The sequence below is a fragment of the Mandrillus leucophaeus genome, unplaced genomic scaffold (genome assembly GCF_000951045.1).
Source record: "Mandrillus leucophaeus isolate KB7577 unplaced genomic scaffold, Mleu.le_1.0 Scaffold227, whole genome shotgun sequence".
Classification (NCBI taxonomy): domain Eukaryota; kingdom Metazoa; phylum Chordata; class Mammalia; order Primates; family Cercopithecidae; genus Mandrillus; species Mandrillus leucophaeus.
This window is the reverse complement of record NW_012102332.1, coordinates 190,261-216,515: the sequence shown is the minus strand read 5'-3', so window position 1 is coordinate 216,515 and position 26,255 is coordinate 190,261. Positions and strand designations below refer to the sequence as shown.

At 36.7% G+C, this 26,255-nt stretch overlaps 1 protein-coding gene across 4 annotated transcripts in view; it reads left to right on the top strand.

Moving 5' to 3' along the window:
- The window catches only part of UBE3A (ubiquitin protein ligase E3A), a 99,423-nt gene that overhangs the window by 21,130 nt on the left and 52,038 nt on the right, over positions 1-26,255 (top strand). Inside the window, exons 2-6 of one of the 4 annotated variants that reach the window (XM_011981470.1) lie at positions 6,029-6,092; positions 8,543-8,662; positions 9,059-9,171; positions 10,487-10,681; positions 12,295-12,336. In XM_011981470.1, coding sequence (XP_011836860.1) covers positions 10,548-10,681; positions 12,295-12,336 — 176 coding nt within the window. In that variant the 5' untranslated portion in view covers positions 6,029-6,092; positions 8,543-8,662; positions 9,059-9,171; positions 10,487-10,547. Of the gene's footprint in view, positions 1-2,162; positions 2,295-6,028; positions 6,093-8,542; positions 8,663-9,058; positions 9,172-10,486; positions 10,682-12,294; positions 12,337-26,255 lie in introns of all 4 variants that reach the window. The other 3 variants (XM_011981471.1, XM_011981473.1, XM_011981472.1) reach the window with 3 other exon arrangements.

Sequence of the window (26,255 nt, the reverse complement as noted above, 5' to 3'; positions counted from 1 at the left end):
ATGTATCCGTGCTGTTAAGTGATGCATAATGCTAATTATCTTTTCTTCCTGATACTAAGTCTTCTTTCTCTGGCTGCTCTTAAGATTTTTTCTTGTCACTTTTTGTTTCTGATGATGACCATGCTAAGAGTTGTGTTTTTTTTTTAATCTGTATATTTATGGTTTTCCTTAAATTTGAAAGATTGTTGCCATTGTTTCTTCTATATATATATATGTATTTTTTACCACCTCTCCTCTTCTTTCATCATTTCCTCGTTTTCTGGGACTCCACTTACACATGTGTTAGACTGTTTGGTATTATCCACAGGTCATTAACGTCATATTCATTATTTTTCAGTCTTTTTATTTGCCTGTGCTTCAGTTTGCTTTGTCTTCTATTTTACTGTTTTTTCTCCTGCCTTGTTAAATAATTTCAGATATTTTGCTTTATATTTCAAGAAATTCCATTTGATTCATTTTCATCTTCATGTATTTTTTTGAAATCTTGAGCATATTTGTAATAACTGAAAATCAGGTTACCTATTGATTTCATGATTTTTTTCACTCTGAATTTGTTGTTTTTTTCTCTTGATTATGGGTTGTATTTTCCTAGTTTATTTTTATTTTTATTTTTACATATTTAATGATTTTTTAAGATTGGATGCTGGACATTGTAATATTTTGTTGTTGGGTGACTAGATTTTGTTTTCTTTTAGAGTGTTTTGTTTTGTAGCCAGCTAAATAACTTGCTGGTCAGTTTTATTCCTTCAGGGCTACATTGGAGTTTGTCTAGAGAAGGCTCCCAGTGTCACCGTGTTCTCTTCGCTCAGGTTAGAGGGAATTTTAGGAGTCTCCCAGTCCTTTATAAGCACTGGGAATATTTCAGCTCACTGCCCCTCTTTCCCTAGCTTCCACTTACCTTAGTCGTGTACAGTTAGTACTCAGCAGTAGACTCTCACATGACAGATTTCTGAAGCCATTTCTCTGCCTTCTCAGACAAGCACCCCTCTTGTCTGGCACTTGTCATACATTTTACCCACTTCGGCTTCCTCAGCTCTGATCTCTTGATTCTGACCTCACTGAAACCGCTGTCGTCTCATTGGTTCCCCTCCATTGACTGCAGGTTGGAAATACCTCCAGGCAGGCATCCAAGCAGTGGATGGCCCACCTCCTTTGTTTTTGTCCTTTCATGTATTACAGTCCTGTGCTGCCTGTTATCTAAGGTCTGAAAATTCTTGTTTGAGAAGGAGCAACTGTCAGATGCTTTTGGATCTTTCCCTGAAATTAGCTTTCTGTTGTGTTTACCTCTTTGTCTAATGCTAATACCATATCAGATTTTTTTTTTTAAATCTTTTAAATATACAGAAGAGTGCACTTCCAAATGTATAGCTTGCTGCACTTTCGCACACTGAGCACACGTATTTAGCTAGCGTTCAGATCAAGAAGCAACATCGGCAGCTCCTGTGTGCTCGCTCCTGTGTGCTCGCTCCTGTGTGCTCGCTCCTTTGTGCTCGCTTGTGCTCTGTCACCCTCTGTTTTCTTCCATGTGTAACCGCTGTCCTGACTTCTCATAGCATAGATTAGATTTGCCTGTTTTCGTCCTTCAACTAGAATCAAGCACACTTACTTGTGTCTGATTGCTTTTAATGTGTTTGTGAGATTTATCCACACTGTTGGTTGTAATAATTGTTTATGATAGTCGCTGTATAGTATTCCATTTTAAGAATATGCCACAGTTTAATCTGCTGGTGATGGACATTTAATCATTTTTGGTTTGGAATTGTTAAGAATATTGCTGCTGCTCTAAACATTTCAGTGATTGTCTTCTCGTGAATATGTGTACTTAATTTTTTTGATGTATACTTAAGAGGGAAATTTTTAAGTCAGAGGGTATGCATATATTTAGTGTATACTCCGTTTTTGAAAGTGTTGTGCTGATTTTAATTATACCATTTAAGTTAATATGTTTTAATATCTGGTAGAGAAAGGGACATTATTAGAAACAGTTGTTTTGGTTATTCTTACATATTTAGTCCTTGAAATAAAATGTTTCTTAAATTGGCATTTACTTATATTTGTGTTGCTTTGGGAAGAAATGATACCTTTGTTCATCTATGAGTCACGTTTGGAACTAGCTCAAAGGCCATGGGTCCTGATTCCTTTTTTTTTTTTTTTTCTTGTAGAGGGGAGGTATGGTGTCAAGAAAACATAGTCACCATTATTATGAAAATTAAAATATGGAAGAGATGATCCCTACATCAATCAGCTTACAACTAGAGGCACTGACAAATGTATACAGATAGCTGTAATGTAAGGTATAACATAATAAATATAAGGAGACATTAATTATTTTATGGTATTAAGAATGTATAATAAGACATGAAGGAGACGGTGATTATGTATAAGAGTTTAGACAACCCTGTGAGATACAGTGTTTAGAATGAGGGCAGTTTTTAACATGGCATGATAGGTGGGTGGGGGATAGAGGTTAGTAATGGATAGAGAACCATTTCTGAGTGAAGTCTCCTCAGAAGCAAACACATTGAAGTCAGAAACACAGATATCCAGTGTATTATAGCCAGTGGTCAAATGATGGGGCTAGATCTGGTACCTGGTGATGATGTCATGTAGTGGGCAGTAGTGCTGGGATGGCTGGGGTCAGGCAGGGGCCTCATATAAAATGTGAAGGAGTTAGAAATTTATTCGGTTGGCATGAGAAAGTGTTAAAGCTTTTGAATATAGAACGATATGTCTAACTTTGAGTTTTTAGGAAGATAATGCTAGTGGGAAAGTTGAGGATAAAGTCAAAAGGGAAACCAGTAGGACAGTATTGGTAAGTTTGGGGAAAAAAGGAGTAAGATATATTTTTAAGGAAATTTATAGGGTTTGAGTATAAATTAGAAGGCAGGTACAAGGGAATGAACGTGGTCTTTAGAATTAGACAAATTAGAGTTTAAATCTTAACCTGCATTGCATTTAAAGGACTGAAAGCAAGTCCCCAAAGAGAAAAAATTTGTCTTTTGTAAGATGCTTATTCTATGAACATTTACAAGCACTGGAAGTATAAAAGCAAATGATACACATATTCTCTTGAAGCCTGGTCTAGTCTGGAAGAAGAGGCTGCACTGGCAGGTTTTGACCAAATTGTGTAGAGTCTCATCTGACACGATTGGGAGCTTTGGCTTTATTCTGGAAGCAACTAAAAGCCATCAAAAAAGACCGGGGAATAGTGTGGGAATGTAGAAATGTAGGGGAATTTCTAAGGGTGAATTAGTAGTAATTGGTAAACAATTTGATATACTGGGAAAGAGAGAGACTCTTTAGAATATGACTGAGAATCTTCCAATTTGAGCAGCTGTACTGATAGTGCTACCATCATTACCTCACAGGATTTTTCTTAGTGTGTCTTATAAATGTTGCTTGTCCCTCATAAAGAATGGTTTTCCTTTTCTTCAGACTAAGGACTTTTTATTATAATACACAACTTACCCCTTGTATTTCTCCACCACAACCCTTAACTGTGCATTGCAATTGCATAATTCATTGTGGTTTTTATTTGTGCCCATTTCCTTCACCACATGAGGACAAGAAATTATGTCTCATTTTTCTACCACTGCATCTTCATCCACCTAGTAGGCACTCAAAATCTAGTAGACAATTTTTGAATTAATGATTATGAAGAATTTGAAGGCTGAACGAGTATCAACCTACACAGTGGTCAGGGCAAATAAAAATGAGGGGGAGAAAGTAATGAATGGCACTAAATTTTTCAATTCATAACTAGGACAGTGAGATTAGGCAGAGTGAGTTCTTTGGGAAAATAATTTGAGTTTGATTTTAGATACGTTGAATGTAGATGCTAATTAGACATCCATATGGATGTGTACCGTTGGTAATATGTAGTTACAGGCATACCATGCCAGAGATAAGGGCTTAAAGATACAGAGTTAGGGGTTCGTAAGCATAGAGGTGCTATGGGAATGGATGACATTGCGCAGAAAATTGGTTTAGGTTAAGAAAAATGGCTATTGACCGAAACTTGGAGAGAGGCCATGTATGAGAGGTAGGAAGATGAACTAGCAGAAGACCTTGTTGCCTTTAGAGGGATGGAAGGAAATGAGTGGATACTACATGAGGGAAGCCAGAGGAGATGAGGAGTCATTAGCAGTCTTAAAAGCTACAAAAATTAAGTAGGATTAAGGGGCCAAAGCACTGGGAGAATATACAGAAATGATGGAAACTTTTGTAAGAAAAATTTCAGTAGGTAGGAAAACAGCAGCTGAGCTAGTGGTTTTCACGTCTTTTTGGCAGTGAAAGGAAAGAGGATAAAGAAATGGTACTTGGAGGAGCTAATGGAGTTGAGGGAATTATGTTGCAAGTATTATTTGAAAGCAGTATTTAAAACTTTTTAAGTCTTAACTGCAGAATGGACTGAAATGAGGAGAGCCTAAAGCAGGAAGACTTAGGAAAATTGTTGGAGTAGTCCTTTAGTTGTGAAATGTGTAAACAGATGAAACTTAGACAGTTTTAATAAGTAGCATTATCCATAAATATAAGACACCATAAACATGGTGCAAAGGAGAACAGAAGTGTTGGATGTTATGATAAAAAGTGATAGGAAAAAAAACAGTTTGTGAAATTCAGTTTTGAAACAGCTTTAGAAGGAGGTGAAGGAGAAATAGAAATGAATAAAATGAGAATTTTAGGGAGACAGATGTAGAGCAACATAGGTATGTCTTATTAGACTATACTTATTTATAAAATTATTAGACTGAGCCCTCTGTTGAAGAGATAAAGTAAGAGAACTATGTCTGGTATTAGGATTCTTATGGTTAAATTGGCAAGTGAGTGTGCCTAATATTTGTAATGCTTACAGTTTTTGTTATTCTGTATTTTTATAGATTTGGTGTATTTCCTCTATGATTATGTGTTCCTAACTCGTAATTTGGAAGGGAGGGCTTCTTCAAATGAGATCTGTGTGTCATGTGAAGTATATGTTAAAATGCAAATTCATTTCTGTGTTCTTGGATGGGTCTGAAAAAAATAAAAAAAAAATAATTCATGAACCCCTACTCCATGCATTGAATGAGAATCTTTGCGGGTAGAGCCCAAGTAGTTGCATTTTTAGATTTCCCCAGGTAATTTTGTTATAGGCTGAAGTTTGAAACTCAGTCTCTAAAACCTTAAAAGTTGGTTAATTTTATTTCAAAATGTTGATATGCAGTGTATTCATTTTCTACAATCAACCTCTAGGACACTGGATAGGTTTCTTAATCTTTGAGATTTGGTTTCTTTATATGTAATGCAGTACATTAAAGGACTTTATTTCTGTTCCATTGAGGAACGTTCTGATTGTATACAAACAAGTTAAGAATTTACAGTGATACTTTAGGGGCTTGCTGTAAGCGTCAGGATTTTTTTTTTTTTTTAAAGAGTTAAGTTTTGATATATATTAAGTGGTTGATTTAATAAATTATAGTTATCGTAGTATATTGAAGTCCTGTTTTGTGCCAGGTAGGCATTATACTATAATTTTTTAATGCATCTTCTCTACTACTATAACCTGACATTGGAGACTCAAGGGTCAGAGGGTCGACCCAAGGCTGCTACTCTAGAAAGTGGTAGGTAGATGCCCAGATTTGTACCTAACATAGCCAATGCTTAGCATATAGAATTAAAAACAAAATTGCTATAGGTATTTGAAGGGATTAGGGGGATATAGTCAAATAGTTTTCGTATGTATTTAGCCCTTTTGGAGGGAGGATAGAGTAAAGAAATAGAAGGCAGTAAGCTTTGTGGATGAATATGGGAAATATGGCTTTGCCTGCTGAAAGCACTCAGGCCACAGGGCCTGCCTACCTATGCTTTCCTCATCCTGGCAGCCTCTATAGAGTAATTTGTTTCTTGATACGTTTTTGGATGTTCATAATTATTATAGAAAATAAATTTGCTTTCATGATGATTTTAGTACCTCTTTTTTTTTTTTTTTTTTGAAAGTTTATCCAGTTGTTTATATAAAAAGAATTGAGTGAGGTGTTTTATATTTTAGGTTAAAAATCTGTAAGAGCCTGATTTTAGAATTCACCAGCTCCTCAGAAGTTTGGCGAAATATGGTATGTTTTTGTTTTATTTTTTGGAATTCGTATTGCATGTGTATCTTAATGTCATAATAATGACAGATATGTTCAGCAAATTTGGGCCCCTGCCATTTTTAAAGCATTGTGTCAGGTGCTCACTAACTATACTTCCAAGACTGTATGAGGGACCCAGGTAGGGTGCTGAAAACATTTACAATTGCTATGAAGGTAAAATAATACGCATAAAAAGATTGAGAGGGCAGGTTTGGATTTTAGGCTATGAGTATTAATAGCTTGTCCGTTTGTTGTTGTTGTTGCTGCTGCTGTTGTTTTTGAGACAGAGTCTTGCTCTGTTGCCCAGGCTGGAGTGCAGTGGCACCTTCTCGGCTCACTGCAACCTCCTTCTCCCGGGCTCAAGTGATTCTCATGCCTCGGCCTGCCGGGTAGTTGGGATTACAGGTGCGTGCCACTACACCTGACTAATTTTTGTATTTTTAATAGGAATGGGGTTTCACCGTGTTGGCCAGGCTGGTCTCGAACTCCTGGCCTCAAGTGATTCACCCGCCTCGGCCTCCCAAAGTGCTGGGATTACAGGTGTTAGCCACCATACCCGACCATTTGTGAGCACATTATATGTCAGGCACTGTTCTGAGATATTTAGGTGTTAGCTTGTGCATCCATGACAGCTCTCTGGAATAGGTACTATTATCCTAATTCTACCTCTAAGGAAACTGAGACTCGGAGAGATTAAGTAACTTGCCCAAGATTTCTCAGCCAGGGAGTGACCAAACAGACGTAAATCCAGCCTGGCCTTGGAGCCTTTTGAGCACCGTATCTCATAAAAGAGGGGACTGGAAGAGAGGACTTGACTCAGTAGTTTTCAAAATACATATAGCTCTTTCATTACATTGAGATCAATTAGTCAATTAAAAGGTATTTTAACTTTATTATTTTTGTGTTTGCAAGATAGAAAGTTAGACTTGTTTGAATCTTCTAATTCCACATACCATTAGCCTCTTGAGAACACAAGGGAAAGCTGTATCATGACCACATTGTTTATTTTAGGGAAGGTGGTGTTTCCCATATGACCTCAGCAATGTCTAGGTTCTTATTAGGAAATGTATGGTTAGGATAGGAATATCTGGGAGATTGTGTTATTTCTTACAGATACTGTAAATCCCATTTATTGAAATCCCCTACAATTATTTTTGTATATTCAGGCCAGTCCTCACCTAATCTGGATTTTGAAGCCCTGCGTTCATAACTGCATAGGTATGGGCTCAGACATTCATGTTTTAACCCTTGGTATTTGCAGATACCTTGCTGTTTTATATTGGGTTCTGAATCCACACTGGTAACCACCTTCTGCGCTTGACTGTTGTTGCTTTGAGGATGTTAACTATGAAATGTTTCTTCCTCCTAATTTCCTCACCTTTCTGTAGTTGACACCTCAGATTTGGCCTGGATAGGGGAATCGTGAGGGGAAAGAACTAGTTATACAAAGTGATCATTTGATACTGGAATATTTCAGATGTATGGTATCTTTGCCAGAACTACAGTGTGAGTAAAGAGGCCTGCTAAATTTGAACTGTGACAATCAGAAAAGTTCAGTTAAGGCCATGTAAGGGGTTAAAAAGATACTTGATTGAGGGAGGAGGATATGCTTTCATCTTTTGCCATACTTTTTCATGAAATTAAATCTTAGTAGATTTATGGCCAAGAAAGAGTAGAACATATTTTCATGCAGTACTTAAGAGGTTTTGACTGATGTTAAATGACTCTACGTAAATATAGAGTTAGTAGGACTAGACTTTGTGTTTATGTGTGTGTGTGTTTATGTGTATGTATATAACTATTCCATTAAGCATTTGACTACTTGGTGACTGATTTCTCTATCAGCTTAAGAATCTTTTGAGTAAATTAGTCCCCACTTAAACTTGCCATATTTGAAAGATCTCAATCTATGTTGTGAATCTTTACTCATTACGTATACTTAAATCTTGAAACCCAGTATAGCAAAACTAAGCCAAAACAAACAAACGAAAAAATCCATCCCTTGATAGGAAGTCAGTATATCTGGGTTTTAATCATTCCTTCAACACTAGTTCCAAAATCTTGGGCAAGTCAGTTAATCACTCGGAGGCTGCTTAATTTTTTTTTGTTTGTTTTAAAAAATTCTTACTATATTATCTGTCTCGATCAGGTAAAGCAAAAGTTATAAGACTCAAGGTATTATTGACCAAAATGCTTCATAAAGTGTAAAATTACATAAAAGTACAAGGAATTATTACATTTTCTCAAATGAAGAGATCATTTAAGAAAAACAAAATGCTGGAAAATAATCCTTAAAAACTTTTCTATAATAATTACTCTTCTGATGAATTTTACATTGACACCTAATTTGAAGCTTTGAAAATTATTTTTTGAACAATGAATTGGGTTTATATATTAAAGTGTTCTAACCAAAGGTTTGTTTAATTTATTAGAGTTATTAAGCCTACGCTCAGATCAAGGTAGCAGCTAGACTGGTGTGACAACCTGTTTTTAATCAGTGACTCAAAGCTGTGATCACCCTGATGTCACCGAATGGCCACAGCTTGTAAAAGGTAATTTTGAATTATTTTACAGCCTTTAAAAGGCTGTCATTGTAAAGTGAAATACATACTGTAGAAATGAAGACAATGTATAGTTGGCAGGAATATTGCTAAGAATAGTGGGCCTGAGAGTTGACCTGCTTCATTTAATCTCCTTAAAATATTTTAGTGTCTTTTTTCTATTAAAAATATCAGTAGCCACTATCAAAGACCTGTCTGTATGAACAGGAAAGTATTTCTCAAAAACCTTCAAAGTTTTAAACATTTTACTATAAACCTTATAGAAAACATGAAAAATTTCTTAATATGTATTTTAAAGTATGCCTTTTATGTGGTGAACGTTTTAACTAAACATTTCTCTAGAAGTTTTTATGACATTAATAAAACTAGTATACTTTTCTCTCCTAGAGAGTTACAGTGGAGGTAAAAGGAGTGGCTTGCAGGATGGAGAAGCTGCACCAGTGTTATTGGAAGTGAGCCACCATTTGAATTTGCTAGCTCATGCTGCAGTGTTCAGATTAGTGGGCGTTTTGTGATCATATTTTCTGCGATTCAAATCAAGACCTAAAATTGAGACTCTTCTAAGATTTACTTTTTATTATCTAATGTTACTTGGTTATTGTTTCAGTTTTAAAATTTCTTTTCTGACTTGTTATTCTGACACACTTTAGGATAACCTAAGTCAATAGTTTAATACAAAAATTTCCCTTTGGTTTTATGTTTTGAATTAGATTATATGTTCTGCATTTACAAGCACATACAGGATTCTTATTTCCAGCAACTTGGCAGTAAAAGAATAAGTAAACTCTTTAGGAGCCACAGTCAAGCTTGGGAACTATTACTAGGTGGTATATATTTCATAGTTTATGTTTGTTTGTTTCCAAGACAAGGTCTCACTCCGTTGCCCATGCTGGAGTGCAGTGGCACGATCACAGCTCACTGCAGCTTTGACCTCCTGGGCTCAAGTGACCCTCCCACCTCAGCCTTCCAAGTAGCTGGGACTAAAGGCGCCCACCACCACACCCGGCTAAGAGACGAGGTTTCATCATGTTGCCCAGGCTAATCTTGAACTCCTGAGCTCAAGTGATCCTTACGCCTTGACCTCCCAAAGTGCTGAGATTACAGACATGAACCACCACACCTGGCGTATTTCATAGTTTTGAGAGTTTGAATTCTAAACTTGGGATTTTTTTGGTAACTTATTTAGACTATTCTAGAAATATACTGTTATTAGGATGAGTAGAAATTTATTCAGACATAAATTATTAATATTCACTGCAAGAAAAATGTCTGCTAGTTCTGTATATATTCATTTTTCTCTTGATTAAAAAACAATTTGCAATTTGAATAGAACAACTTTGCTATGTTTAATAGACCCAGGACAGATTTATTTTAAGGTAATAATCTTTCAGTCCTTGTCCTTCTTCTATACTGAATTGGTTTACTTAGTTTGTCTTATCAGTGGTTTTTAATAGCCTACTTTAATATATGTAAAAAGTAGTAATTAATATGTTACAGTTTGGTGACATTTTGATGCCAAAGTTCACATATTCTCTTGCTTAGGAAACAGAAATTGGGAAGACAGATATAGTTATCATTTGATAATGTATTTAAATTCTATCCCATTTCAGGATCTCAAAACTTTGTGACAGTTACATATTGTACTTCTAAGACTTAGATTTGTTTTCCTTCTTGTGTCTTACCTTTTTGCAGTAATATTTTTATTTTCCTATCATCATGTCCTCATTTTTTCCCCTCTCTTCTCTTTCCCTGTTAATTTTGAAAGTTTTGCTGCCTACGTGTTTGAAAGCTTCTAATCTGCCTCTCTTCCCTCAGTGCCAGCAGGTTTATTTTTTGTTTTGCAAGCCAGCTCTGCCTCCTTACAGTATGACATCTGATGCTGGAGGGTCGCACTTTCAAAAATGAGTCAGCTGGTACATGGGGTTATCATCAATTTTTAGCTCTTCTGTCTGGGAGATACAAGTTTGGAAGCAATCTTGGGGTACTTACCCACAGGCTGGCGGAGACCAGGTGTGTCACATAGGTGGTTTGCTTGCTCCCTGGGGGAGAGGGTGGAGTGAAATTTTTGCATTTGTGTCACTGCCAAGTCACTGCCACCTCCAGCATGCCCCAGTTTTTAGTTCTTACGTAATTTTGTGCAAAATTGAAAATTTAAATACATTGCAAAGAAGATCTAAAATAAATATTTGAGCTGCTGGAGTCTTTTTTTTTTTTCTTTTCCATTCTTGTCCTTGGAATCTGAATGAATTGCAGTGAGGGTAATTTTGAGAGTCTGATAAAGAAGTGAAGTGTTTTTTTGTTTGTTTTGTTTTTAAGCTAAGAAATTTATCAAACAGGTGTGTGTTTGTGTGTGTGTGTGTGTGTGTGTGTGTGTGTGAGGGAGTGTGTGTGTGAGACTCTGATTTTGATTCTTGTTAGAGTTGCTTAAAGTTGGAAGCCTAAAGTCAGTGAGAAGTTCACAAATCAGGACTTTGTAATGCCAATTAGAAAATTTAGCTTTTGACCTCAAAAAACATATTTTATCTAGTTTGGGAATTTCTAAGTGTTAGAAATCCGTATTATATTGACTCGCCTTACATCATTCATTGTTGCTGATGCTGTTTATAAAAGTGAATAGGGTAACAGGAACTTATTTTTAACGACATGGTAGAGATAGGGAAATACTGATTCATGTCTCGTGAAATGAAAATGAAAGGCTTTTTAGTGACTTAGAATTTTAAATATTTCTACATAAGAGAGCAGTGGTATATTTAGAAATAACAAAGTAACTGGCAACTATTTAAAACGGAAGTTAATTCACAGCTATCCAGTGCAAAACTTTACCTCAGGTAATACAATTTTGACAGGTAATACATACAGTAAGTGTATTTTTAGGGAAACAATTTCATTTTTGAACCAAGATAATCATCATTTGGATGTTGTATCTAATTTAAGTGTCTTTAAACTTACCAAGGTACTGGATTTTAGTTTGAATTGTCTAGAGTAGCGGTAGCGGTTGGCACATTTATTCTTAAGGGCCAGAAAATAAATATTTTAGGTTTTGTGGGCCATGTGGTTTCTGCCACGAGTCCTCAGCTCTGTCCTTTTAGCGTGAAAGCAGCCATAGATGATACCTAAATGAATGAGTATGGCTGCATGCCAATAAAACTTCTTTTACAAAACTGCATGGCTGGCCTAGGCTTTAGTCGGTCTGCCTAGGGAGTAGTTTACTGACCCACTAATCTAAAGGTTAATACTGCAAGTGAATACCAGTGAGTACCTTTGTTAATGTGGATAACCAATACTTGGCTATAGGAAGTTTTATAGTTGTGTGTTTTATTACACGTATTTGACTTTGTGAATAATGATGACTTATAATGGCTTGTCTGTTGGTATCTATGTATAGCGTTTACAGTTTCCTTTAAAAAACATGCATTGAGTTTTTTGATAGTCCAACCATTAAAATAAATGTGTTGTATGGCCACTTGATCTGACCACTTTCTTTCATGTTTACGTCTGTACTTTTAAAACTGTTTTATTTAGTGCTGAAATCTTGTTTACGAATTTGTCTTCCTAAGTAATATGTCTACCTTTTTTTGGAGTATGGAATATTTTGCTAACTGTTTCTCAATTGCATTTTACAGATCAGGAGAACCTCAGTCTGACGACATTGAAGCTAGCCGAATGTAAGTGTAACTTGGTTGAGACTGTGATATCTTATTTTGAGTTGCCCTAGACTGCTTTAAATTTGTCACATTATTTGGAAATAATTTCTGGTTAAACTAAAGGAATCCTTTAGCAGTAAATTGGGACCTAGGAACATACCTACTTTTCTTCCTACCAGATAACTCTAAACCTTGGTAACAGTTTACTGGATTTCTACTACTAGATAGATAATTGCACACGCCTGAATTCTTAGTCTTTTTGCTTCCCTGGTAGCAGTTGTAAGGAAATAGGGAAATTGAGGAAAGAGTTAAGTTTAACAATCTCAACGCCTACCATGTTTAAGGCGTCAGTACTACGTTATAGGTACAGAGATGCACAATAATTAGTTTTCACCCTACAGAAATTTATATTATACTCAGCGTGAAAGATGCAGAAGCAAATAATTTCAGTCATTGAGGTGGAATGGTATCCAGAATATAATAGTAACATAAAGGAGTACTGGAGTGAGTACCCAGGCTTGCAGTAGGAATCCAGTATAGATGGCAGGGAAGTAAGAGTGGCCAGGAAATGCTTAGTTCAGTCTTGAAATGTGACTGGGAATCAGGCAGGTAGAGGCATGACCAGCTTATTCTAGGCAGAAGTATGAGCCAAAGTTCAGAAGCAGCATAGGCAGTAGGGGCAATAGGCAGTTGAGGACTTGTAGATCATAAGCTAGCTGAGAGGTAGGAAAATGAAGAAGATAAGATGTGATAGAAAGGTATTTGGGAGTCAGCACAGAAATTGCTCAGTAGGTAGATAGTAGTAAGTTTGTCAAACGTGTATTTTTAATAACCTTGCAGCAGAGAAAGGATTGAAGAGAAACGTGTGGTGGTAAGGTAGTTCAGTCAGTGAGAACCTTAGCAATGACAGTGGTATAATAGGAATTCAAGATAAATTTTTCTGGATTTAAAAAATATTTAGAACATGAAGTAAGTAAGACTTTAGTGAATTTATTGTAAAGACTAAAGATGTTTCAGATAATAGAGTTAGTAATTATCAAAGCAAAGTTTTTCAAGGTAGTAAGGATTGGAATGAAAAATACAGGTGTATCTCTCATACAGGTAATATAAAAGAAAGAAAAATGCAGATATAGTGATTGACCTTGAATAAGAGGAAAGATGCCCATCTAATGAAATTAGAAGAAGGAAGTTAAGATGGATGTGTGATATTAATTGTAATTGTGGGTGAGGTTGGAAAAATCAAGATATTCTTACTGAAAATATTGTAACCCTATTTAAATGCTGGTGTATGTTGTGAATCTGCAAGAAATGACTATAAAATGTATTTCTCAAATTTATGTGACTCAGCCATGTGACTTGTCATTTAAGTTTTAAAAAATTGTTGTAAAATACACATAATGTAAAATTTTCCATTTCACCATTTTTAAGTATTTGGCTCAGTGGTATTAAGTATATTAATATTGTTGCACAGTCACCGTCAGAACTCTCTATTTTGCAGAACTGAAACTCTGTACCCTTTAAACAATAATTCCTCATTTCCTTATCTTCACAGCCTCTGATAACCATTATTCTACTTTGTGTCTAATTTTGACTGCTCTAAGTACCATCATACAGTTTTTGTGCAAATCATACAGTTTTTGCCCTTTTACGATTGACTTATTTTACTTCGCAGTGTCCTTACGTTTCATCTATGTTTAGCGTGTTTCAAAATTTGCTTCCTTTTTCAGGCTGAATAATGTTTTATTGTATGTATATACCACATTTTGCTTATCCGTTTACCTGTTGATGAGCACTCAGGTTGCTTCCATGTTTTAGCTATTACAGATAATGTTGCTATGAACAGGAGTGTACAAATATCTTTTTGAGACCCTGCTTTGAATTGTTTTGCATACATACCCAGAAGTGGAATTGTTGGATCATATGGTAATTTTATTTTTAAAATTTTAAGAAACTGCCATACTCTTTTCCAGAGCAATTGTGGCTTTGCATTTCTACCACTAGTGTACAAGGGGTCCAGTTGCTCGACATCCTTCCCATCACATATTTGTGTGTGTGTGTGTACTTTAATAGTAGTCATTCCAGTGGGTGTAAGGTAGTATCTTACTGTAGGTTAGTGACCACGAAACTTTATGAAATATTTTTTAATAATATTTTGTGGAATAAAGGGTTTGTTTAGAGGTTTTGAGAAGACTGAAAACTTAGGAAGCTACTGAGGGGAATGGGTGAAGAAGTTGATCAAAAGTTATTGAGAATCTTGGCTGGCTACCTGAAACCAGAAACCATATCAGATTAGGAGAATCTCATTCCACTGAGTGGCTAGTTAAGATTAAAGACCTTATCACACTTGAAATTTCAAGACTTTTCTCCAATAGCCAGAAGATTCTGCATGGTATTTTAGGGTTGGATATTAGCAGAGCTGATGAAACAGAATCACTAGTGGCATGTGCATAAGATGTTAACATTGGAGTATTTGAATTCATATGCTGTTGATGATGGCCATGATTGGAAAGGTTGGGATGCACAACCAAAGTGTTGAGTTGTTTTAAGAAAAGCCTGAGGTCTCGATAACAGCAAGATGGCAGACTGGCATTTTGCAGCACTCATCTCATTGTGGAACCATCAATTTGAACAACTATCCACACACAAAAATATAAGAGCTAAGAAACCAGATGAGAGATTACCTGAATGTGCCACACAAATAAGAAAAGATACATTGAAAAGGGTAAGAAGGACAGTTTTACATTACTTGCATCACACCTCCCTCAATCCCTGACAGCCCATCATGGAGAGAGATACTGTCGACCTGGAGGAAGGAGGGGAAGTGTACACCAGACTTAGACCCTAATGTTGAGCTTGCCCTAGTAAAACTCAGTGCTAGGCGGGCCCCCATGGTCCCAGACTTCAGGCCAATACCCACAAACCAAGCCTACAGGCCCACCCCGGCACCAGGCTGGATCCCATAGCCCTAGACTCCAAGCCTGTCTAGTGCTAGACTGGTCCCTGTAGCCCTGCCCTCTAGATCGGCCCCTGTGGCCTCACATCCCTGCGGAACAAGGGTTCAGACCCAGTACTTGGCCAGCCCCTTGTGATCCAAATTCTAGGCCAACACCCACCTACCCAACCTTCACACTGGTCCTTGCAGACCCAAGGTTCAGGCTCACTCTAGTAGACCAGGATGCCAGGCCAGCCCCTGTGGACTCAGGCTGCATGATCTCTGGACAGGCCGACTGGTGAAGGACTTTCCCCGATAAAGTCATTCTGCAAAGACTGGAACAAGTCTCAGCTTCTTCAAATGTGCAGGTGCCAACACATGACTATAAGGATCAAGAACAGTCAGGGAAATGTGACACCAGTCAAAGGAACACAATAAGGCGCCTGAACCACCCGTAAATAAATGGAGATATATGAACTGCCTGACAAAGAATTCAAGGTAATTGTTTAAGGAAGATCAATGAATTTCAAGAAAATGCAGATAAACAATTAAACAAAATCAGGAAAACAATCAAAATGAGAAATTTCAAGATTGAAATTATTTTGTAAAAAACAAATTCTGAAGCTGAAAATGCAATAAGTTGAATGAAAAATGCAAAAGAGCATTAAAAGCAGAATTGAGCAAACAGACAAAAGAATCTGAACTTAAAAGACAGGTTATTTGGCTAGACTAAGGAGAAAGATAACTCGATCAAAAAAATTAAGAGTTGTGTTTTTTGATGATAAAAGCAACAAGTCTTTAGCTAGACTAAGAAAAAAAGAGATGACTCAAGTTAAATCAGAAATGAAAGAGGACCCATTGCAGCTGATACCAGAGAAGTACAAGAAATAAAAGGATCATAAGAGACTGGACAATTATATGCCAACAAATTGATTACCATAGAAGAAACGGATAATTTCCTAGACACATGCAACTTGCCCAGGCTTAATCATGAAATTAAAAATTTGAACAGTGACAAGGATTGTATCAGTTATAATCCTTCCTATATAATCTTTCCTATATAAACTTCCCACCAAAGGAAGCCCAAGACTTGGTGACTTTACTGCTGAATTCTAGCAGACATTTAAAGAAGAACTAGTACAAATTGTTCTCAAAATTTTATGAGAAATTTAAGAAGGGGGAATACTTTCAAACTCATTTTGGGAGATGAACATTACCTGGATACCAAAGCCAAACAACTCTCCAGGATAAGAAAATTACAGACCTGTATTCTTAATTTAGATGCAGAAATTCTGAAGAAAATAATAACTAAATTCAACAGTGTATTCAAAGGATGATTTACTGTGATCACATGGGATTTACCGCCAGGGTACAAGGATGTGATACACCACATTAGGAAAACAAAGGCCAAAACCGTATAATCATCTCAATAGATAATTGAGATAATTGAGAAAAAGCATTTGACAGAATTCAGCTTTCTCTTGTGTTAAAAACTCTCACAAATTAAATACAGAAGGAATATACCTCTATAAAAATAAAGGCCATATTGACAAATCCACTGCTAGCATTATACTGAATGTTGAAAAGTTGAAAGCTTTTCTTTTGAGATTAGGAAGAAAACGAGAATGCCCACTCTCGCCATTTCTGTTCAACACAGTACTGGAAGTCCTTGTGAGAGCAGTTAGGCAAGAGAAAGAAAAGGCATCCCAGTAGGAAAGGAAGATGTTGTTGCACCTGTTTGAAGATGACATGATCTTGTATATAGAAAACCCTAAAGACTCCGCCAGAGAACTGTAGAACTGATAAACAAATTCAGTAAAGTTGTGAGATACAAAATCAAGTTACAAAAATCGGTAGAATTTCTGTACATTAATCACAAATTATCCAAAAGAGAAATCAAGAAGACAATTCCATTTATGATAGGTACCAAAAACAAAACACCCAGTATCGGTGGTTCTGCATTTGCAAATTGAATCCACATTTGGATGAAAATGTTTGAGAAAAAAAATACAACAATAAAAAATACTGTTTTCTTATACAATAAGAAAACTACAGTATAGCAACTATTTACGTAGCATTTATGTTGTATTAGGTACTGAGTAATGATTTAAAGCATACAAGAGGATGTGTATAGGTTGTATGCAAATAGTATACCATTTTATATAATGGACTTGAGCATCCATGGATTTTGGTATCTATGGGAGATCCTGGAACCAGTATCCTGCAGATACCGAGGGATAATTGTACTTAGAAATAACTTTAACCAAATAGTTGAAAACTATGTAGCATTGATTAAAGAAATAGAAGAAGATACAAATAAACAAAGTTATCTTGTGTTTATGGATTGGAAGAATTAATATTGTAAAATGTTTCTATTATCCAAAGCAATCTACAGTTTTAATGCAATCCTTATCAAAATTCCAATGTTAAATTTCACAGAACTAGAAAACAGTGCTAAAATTTATATGGAACCACGTAAGATCCTAAATAGCCAAAGCTATCATGAGTAAAAAGAACAAAGCTGGGGACCTCACACTATCTGATTTCAAAATATAGTACAAAGCTACAGTAATTACAATAGCATGGTAGTCACATAGAAGTAGACACGCAGGCTGGGCACAGTTGCTCACACATGTATCCCAGCACTCGGGGAGGCTAAGGCAGAAGGATTACTTGAAACCAGGAGTTTGAGAGCAGCCTGGGCAACATAGTGAGACCCTGTCTCTAAAAAGAAAAAAAATTTTTAAAGCCAGGCATGGTGCCGTGTATCTGTAGTCCTAGCTACCTGAGAGGCTGAAGGAGGAGGATTGCTTGAGCTCAGGAGCTCAAGGTTACAGTGAACTGTGATTGCATCACTGCGCTGCAGCCTGGATGACAGAGTAAGACCCTGTCTTTTAAAAACAAAAGAAACAAACAGACACAGCGACCCATAGAACAGAATGGAGAGCACAGAAATAAATTCGCGTACTGTCAGTTGATTTTGGACAAGGTGCAAAGAACACAGCAGGGAAAGGGAAGTCTGTTCAATAGGTGACGTTGGGAAAACGGAATATCTACATGCAGGAGAATGAAATCAGACTTGTATGTCACATCATATACCAAATTCAAGTTAAAATGGATTAAGGTCTTAAAAGTAAGACCTGTTACTGTAGAACTACCAGAATATAGGAGAAATGTACATGACATTGGTGTGGACAGTGATTTTTTTGGTTATGACCCCAAAGCACAGGCAACAAAAATAAAAGATGAATGAGATCACATCAAACTAAAAAGCTTCTGCATGGCAAAAAGAAAAAATCTACGGAATGAAAAAAAAACTCATAGAATGGAAGATAGTATCTGCAAACCATATATCTGTTAAGGGATTAATATGCAAAATATATAGGGAACTCAGACATCTCAATAGTAAGCACCTCAGTTAAGAAATGGACAAAGGACTTGAATAGACATTTCTCAAAATAAGACATTCAAATGGCCATTAGAATGGCTGTTAAAAGTATGATGAGGATTTGGAGACGAGATATCTTGCACATGGTAGGAATGTAAATTAGTACAGCATTTATGGAAAGTAGCATGAAGTTTGCTTAGAAATTAAAAAATAGAACTACCATATGATTCAGCAGTCACACTTGGATATATATATGTATCAAAGAATGAAATCAGTGTGCTGAAGAGATCTGTACTCCCGTGTTCCTTTCAGTATTGTTTGCAATACCCATGATACAGCATCAGCCTAAGCGTTCATGGATAAAGAAAATGTGGTATATATACACAGTGGAATACACTTCAGCCATAAAAAGGAGGAAATGCTGTCATCTGTGACAGCAGGGATGAACCTGGAGGGCATTGTGTAAAGTAAGCCAGCCACACAAAGGCAGGCAAATACTACATCTCTCTTAAATGTGGAATCTTAACTCAGAGATGTAAAATGGTGGTTACCAGGAGCTGGGGGTGGATGGACTGGGTTGCAGAGATGTTGGTCAGAGGACACAAAATTTCAATTAAGAGGAATTTGTTCAAGGTATCTGTTGTGCAACATGGAAACTAGTTAGTAACAGTGTATTCTTGGAAATCACTAAGAGTAAATTTTAAATGTTCTACTGTAAAATGTAAGTATGTGAGGTATTGCATGTATTAATTAGCTTGATCTAGCCATTCCACAATGTATACATATTTTGGAATATCATGTGTATACAATAAGTACGTATCTTTTTTTTTTTTTTTTTTTTTTTTTTGAGATGGAGTCTTGCTTTGTCGCCCAGGCTGGAGTGTAGTAGCATGCATGATCTTGGCTCACTGCATTCTCTGCCTCCTGGGTTCAAATGATTCTCCTGCCTCAGCCTCCCAAATATGTATCATTTTATTTGTCACCAAACCTGGTGTCTTGATAGGTGAAAGGAGATATGAGTATGAGTGAAACTGTTATAAAGATAGCTGAGATGATCATTATCAGAGGTTTTAATATGTCTAACAAAGACAAGGGAGTGATTTGCTGAAATGAGGAGGTGAAGATATCTCAAATTTAGAAAGGCAGATATTTTGGGGGCCTAGAGTATTGGGATAGAACCATGTACAGGGACATTGAAGTCACTTTGCTGATGATATAACTGGGGGCAAAGTGGAGGCTTAAATATGTGGGTTTAGTTGACCAGAACAGAGAGAAAGAGAAGGCATTCAGTTAAATGACGTGAGTTTCAAATTACAAGTTTTTTGTTGTTGTTTGCTTTTAATACAGGGAATTTTGTTGTTTATTTTTAATACAGAGTATTAGAAGAATAATGGTGGACTTGGGTTTTAGGAGTCACATAAAAGGGTTGCATGATAGGCCGTGCCTTTAGGGAAGAGCCAGGCTTTCGTGAAAGCTAAGCAGTTGAGGGGCCATTATGTAAAGTAGTTGAAGATAGGGGACAGCCTGTGGGTCTTCAGAAAGACTCTGGGTTTCTAGAGATCTTTCTGGAAGAGGTTAGGAGGATGAGTCAAGTTTAGAATGGAAGAGGATAGATGAAGCTTGCATTTGGTAGTAAAAACCAAGGATGAATGTGTGAGGCATGATTATTTGTCACAAGTTTCCAGGTGACACTCTGGCATTCAGTCCTTGTCGAATTAAGCAAGCTTTCTTACTGTTTTACTTGGCTGTGTTAAAGTAGAGTAACAGGAAATTAGACCTCCCATAGTGTCTCAGTAGAGCTGTTTAAGTTTCTAGCCATAATTGGTATGAGAATATAGCTCTAAACCTTCAAGGCTGCTACCATTTCTCACATTCTGTATCTAGAGACTATAGCCAGGCAGCACTTTCAGTGAGGTGAGTAGGTCTGGGTTTGTTCAATTACTTTTGTACCAACCTAATACCTTAATAGTATTTGTCCTAATTTACAGAATAGGTAATGAAGAATTCTTGGTTTTACCTGAGAACTAACTGTCCATTAATGGCAACATCCCACATTTGTTGAAGCATGATTTTTTTTGTGTAATTTGACATGCATTTGATATTTTAATTTAACTAAGGAATGCCTTGAATGCATCTTAAATAATAATTTTTATACACTTAACACTCCTGTTTGTTTTTAGGAATTCTTAATGTTGCCAATTTCCTAGAATGTAGAAGAGCATAATAAAAAAACAATACTCCTAAGCAAACATTTTTAACAACTGGACACCATTTTGTAGTTAAGCCTACAAACAGAACTAATGCAATAACCCAGATTTTTTAATTTATTTGTATGTTTATTTTACCTGGATTTACTTTAGTTTTTTGTTTTGTTTGCTTGTTGTTTGAGACAGTGTCTTGCTTTGTCATTAAGTGACAGAGCTGGAGTGCAGTGGTGTGATCAGAGCTCACTACAACTTTGAATTCCTGGGCTCAAGTGATCCTCGTGCCTCAGCCTCCTGAGTAGCTGGGACTACAGGCACATGCCACCATGCCAGGCTAAAACATTAATTTTTTTTTTTTTTTTTTCTGTAGAGACAGAGTCTCACTATGTTGCCCAGGCTGGTCTTGAAGTCTTGGCCCCAAAGTAATCCTCCTGCCTTGGCCTCACAAAGTGCTGGGATTACAGACGTGAGCCACCATGCCTGGCCATGGATTTTGTTTAAATTTATAAAAACCATGTTGTGGGATCTCTTTGTATGTATTAATTTAGACCCCTTAATTTTCTTAATGATTTCCTATCAGTTTCTCAGTAACTTCAGATTCTTTTTTTTGGAGTTTGCCCGTATTGGCCAGGCTGGTCTCAAATTCCTGACCTCGTGATCTGCCTGCCTCGGCCTTCCAGAGCGCTGGGATTACAGGCGTGAGCCACCGCACCCTACCAGATTGGATTTTTTATGTTTGGTATTTACTCTTTACCTCTAACACTAAGGCTATGTTTTCAGGTGTATAACTATAAATGGAGCAGGAGTAAATACAGCAAGTGATTTATGGTTCAGTAAAGCAAGTTAGTTTTAATAAATGTTCAGTTTACTGTAAATGTCAGAAATGCCCCAGGACCCAGTCCTGGGGACGTTTTTATTCTTTCTCTCTAGGTTAGAGCTTTTAATCTACGCTTTGACAACTCTCCTATTTCCATCACCAACTCTTGCCCTCTGAACTGTAGACTCATTTATCCAACAGTTAAGTCTCATTCTCAAACTTAACATGTCCTAAGTGGAGCTCCTGATTTTCATCCTCCCAAACCTACGTCTCTCATAATCTTTTGCCGTCTCAGTCAGTAACAACTTTTTTTCCCTCCTGTGCAACCAAAAGCCTTGGAAGCATCTTTTAATTTCTCTATGTCACATACTCAAATTATTGGTAAATCTTGTTGGCTACACCTTCAAAATACCCATGCCTCATGTTTTTTTTTAACCATTATACTTCTGTTTACCCTGTTTAAAGGCATCATCTTTTGGCAAAAGAAAGAAATTGTTTCCCAGGAGTCTTACACTTTACAGTGTATTCTCTAGTAGCAGCCAGAATGATATTTTTAAAATCTGAGTTAAACCGTGTTATTTATTATGCTCAGAACTTTTCAGAGGCTTCCCATCTTAAAAGTGAAATCTGGAGATTTACATGGCCCTGTATGAACTGGCTTCCTTTCACTTCTGTGATCTCTCTACCTCACTTGCTCATCTCTGTCTACAGTGACTGTATCCTTGTCATCTTAAGTCTCATAACTGTTGTCAGTGACCCTGCGACCGTTCTCTGTGATAATCCATGTGGCTTCCTTGCTCACTTGATTCAGAAAGAGCTCTCTGCTCAAATGATGCTTTTCCTGACCAGCTGCATCAAAGAATGATCAGGTTCAATCTTCTGCATTCCCCTTACCTTGCTGCATTTTTCTTCGTGGGATTTAATGTCATTTGACGTCTTGCATATTGATTTCTTTGTTGTTTTGCTTCACCACTAGAATGGAAGCCTAATGACAGTGCCTGGCATACAGAAGGTAGTCAGTAACTATTTCCTACATGAAAGAATGAAGCTAGTAAATTTATGCAAAATGTTTGTTTCTGCCTTTTTAATTCTCTTGCAGAAATTTAGGAAGAATTTTTTAGGATCAGTTTATGTATATATATAAACTAATAAGTATGTACCCAGCCCGTAGGATGTGGCTAATAACACCTATCATCTTTTTGAGCATTTAACATGTAGCAAGTCACTGTGCTGCATAATCCACATGATTATCTCAAATTTGATAGGAGAGTTGAGCCTTTTAATCAGAGTAGATGATGGAAATAAGAGCTTGGATGCTTTTATTGCCTATATGACTTCTAACTTCGGTGTACTTACACATCTATGAGAATTTTGGGACAAGTAACTTCTTGAAATATTTTCCGAAGTAAGTCCCTTCAATCAAATAAGTGGTTCTCGTATTTTCAGAATCCTCTTCTGTAGGTTCTGATATCATATTCTTGGTCTCCAGATTGAGAAGGTCCTTTTGTATGCTTCTGATATGCTGAAGAAACCAGGAGGTATTCTGACATGTATTTCCCTTCAAGGTCAAATAATTAGAGGAAGGTAGGTTTAATTGACAGTGTTATCTAGACAGTATCAGAAGAGAAATTGAAAAATCTCTATTGAGGATCTGTAATTTGCTAGGTTCAGAGGATACAACAGTAAATAAGTTATTGGGTCATATGCCTCAGCCTCCCATTTAATTGATAGGCAGTTATAACAACATATAATAGTGAGAATAGGTACTGGTTGCTATGAGACTACAGAGGAAGAATACCTAATCATCTTAAAAGTGATATATAAGCTGAAACCTTGAGGATGATTGGAAATAACTAAGAATCATGTGTTCTGGGCAGGAAGAATAACACCTGTAATCAGAGAAGACAGCAGAGCAAGTCCACTGAGTAGTAAGAAGTTCTGTATTGCCGTAATGTAGAGTTAGCTGATGGGAGGTGTGGAAAATGCATTTGGATGTAGAAAGCCAGGACCGTATTAAGGCCCTTCGCTTTCTTCTGACAGACACAGGAGCCCATGAAAGGCATCGGGTGTGGGAGTGACACGAGTCACAGTCTGCCCTGCTTTTCTGCCGCAGGAAGCATCATATAAACCTGTATCTTCTGTTTCAAATGTAAGGGAACATACTTGAATGGATGAACTGCTTCTGGCTGAATCTTCTCAAAGTAGAATGAGCAAAACATGGCTATATTATGAGATTATCTAAGCAGAGATTTTTGTAATCATGTGAATTTTGAATTAATTTATGTCTTAATTATTCCCAAGAGATTTTTGGACACATTAATGAGAATAGTTTAATACATAGAACTTCTTGTCAGCTACAAATGAGGATCAAAGCCAAAAGAGATTAATGAAAATAAAAGGGATGCTATTTCCCCAAATTAGCAGAACTTTTTGATTCACCAGTTCTTTGTTTTTAACTACTGTCTGCCTCTTAACATAATTGAATATTCAGTGACATAATATAAATAAATTACTACATGCTGATGAACTTTTGTTTTTATTAACATCTCAGCTTGTAGCATATCTTGTTGCCCATACCAGAAACCTTACCCATTATCTCTAGCTTTTCCAGCTTATTTACCTCTTACAAATTACTTATTTTAAATACTTCCTGGGTCAATTTCATCTTTTTTTTTCTTGCTACTACTACATTCTTTGTCCAGACTATTACAGTAGTCATTACCTAACTGGATTGCTTGCCTCCAGTTTTGCCCACTTTGGTTTCAGTTATTGGAAAGGCAAATTTTATCAGCCACTTAGCTGCTTAAAACCCTTCAGTGACTCCTTGTGTTTTAGTTCTTCTCTAATGGTTTATGAATATAGTGGGTTACGAATCTTCCGGAAGACTGCATGTGCACTCCTGAAGTGTGCATGTGTTTTTATGAGGAGAATGTCTTTAGCTTTTATTAGATTACTCCTCTTTTGGCTAAAAAAAAGAATTACTTATCATGGCTAGTGAGGTCTTCCATGATCTAGCTTCTCCCTGCCTCTCCATTTTCATATTTTTGAAACTTTTCTTGAACTTTAGGCTCTTGAAGTGCTTCGAATTGTCTTATAATACCATGTTCTCATGTCCCTGTGCTTTTACTCATTTTCCTCTATCTGAAACATTCTTCCCACCCTTAGTGTCATCAGCTCCTAGTCATCTTTTGTGATTCACCTCTGCTAAGTTGCCTCTCTTTTTATTGCTATTCCTCTGTAGTCATCTCTGTCATACTGAAATCACGTGGCTTTCTCTTTCTTTAAACATTATAATTCCTGGAAGAGCCCATTTTATGTAGCCTGACAAGCAGAATTTATACTGAAGTAGACATTTGGAAGTCATTTAGTTATTGCTCAATCCTTGAAAGAAGATGAAATTGTCCAAAGGGAAATTTAAAAGAGAAAGTATCTAATAGCTGATCCCTGGAGAATACAAATGTCTCTAGATTTGGAAGCGAAGTCTCTGAAAAACAGCCAGAGAGAAGGGAGGAAACCAAGAAATAGTGTCCTAGACCCAAAAGTCAATAATTTCCAAAAGGTCTATATTTCTTAGGAAGGCCAAGTAAAATAAGTAGTGAAAAGTGATGACCTGTCTAGGGCAGATTCTTCATTTCCAGTTACAGAAGCTAGGTTATAGGTACAGTAAGCTCTGGATGTGTTCTTCTCCCACACAGAATGTTATTCGTGTTCTCCACTGCTGCTTTGAACTATTCCTGTTACTCTCTCAGCATAAAAATCCCTGCTCCTTTGAAGCTTATGCCTTCTGGTTGTGTCATCCTCTATCTGCCTTTAGTGAGCTCTCAATTTCTTCTCGGTTTTTGAAGACTGATACCTGAACTTACTCTTCTTCACTCTTGCCCAAATCTGCTGCCATCTTTATTTATCTGATTAACCCCTCACTCCCTAGCAACTCAAATTCCCATCTGTTTTATCTACAGTAATGTTCACCTCTGCATCACTGCTGCTTCCCATGTCTACAGGCATGCCAACTCAAACTGTTTTACCCCAAAACCTTTAGTGAAAACCCCTTATCTCAGGTTGCAGTCTTTGAATGCTTTTCTACTATCTTAAACTTGTTTTCTTTCTTTGCGCCTTTTCTTCCTTCTCTTTGAGACTTGTCCTACGGCTCCTCTACTGTCTTCCAGCTACAGTTCCCTCTTGTTCCTGACGTGTACTGCTCAGACTCAGGAGATGGATAAGTAGTAGTATTTCACATGTCATTTTTTCTCTGGGGAGCAGTAGTCATGAAATAATTGATTAGGATAAAACAGGTTTTTATCAGTTTATATAAGAGGTAAAGAAAAAAATGGGGTAGATTTTTAAAAATTGTCAAAAACAACAAACTGGATGATATTAATGATTTGAAGTGTATAGTACAATTGTGGTTAACTGTGTGCACATTGTTGTGCAGCAGATCTCTAGAACTTTTTCATCGTGTAAAACAGAAACTACATTCATTGAACAACTCTTCTTTTCCCCCTTCTTCTTATTCCTTGGCAAATACCATTCTACTTTTTGCCTCTAAAATTTGACTATTTTAGTTACTTCATATAAGTGGAATCATTAAGTATTTGTCTT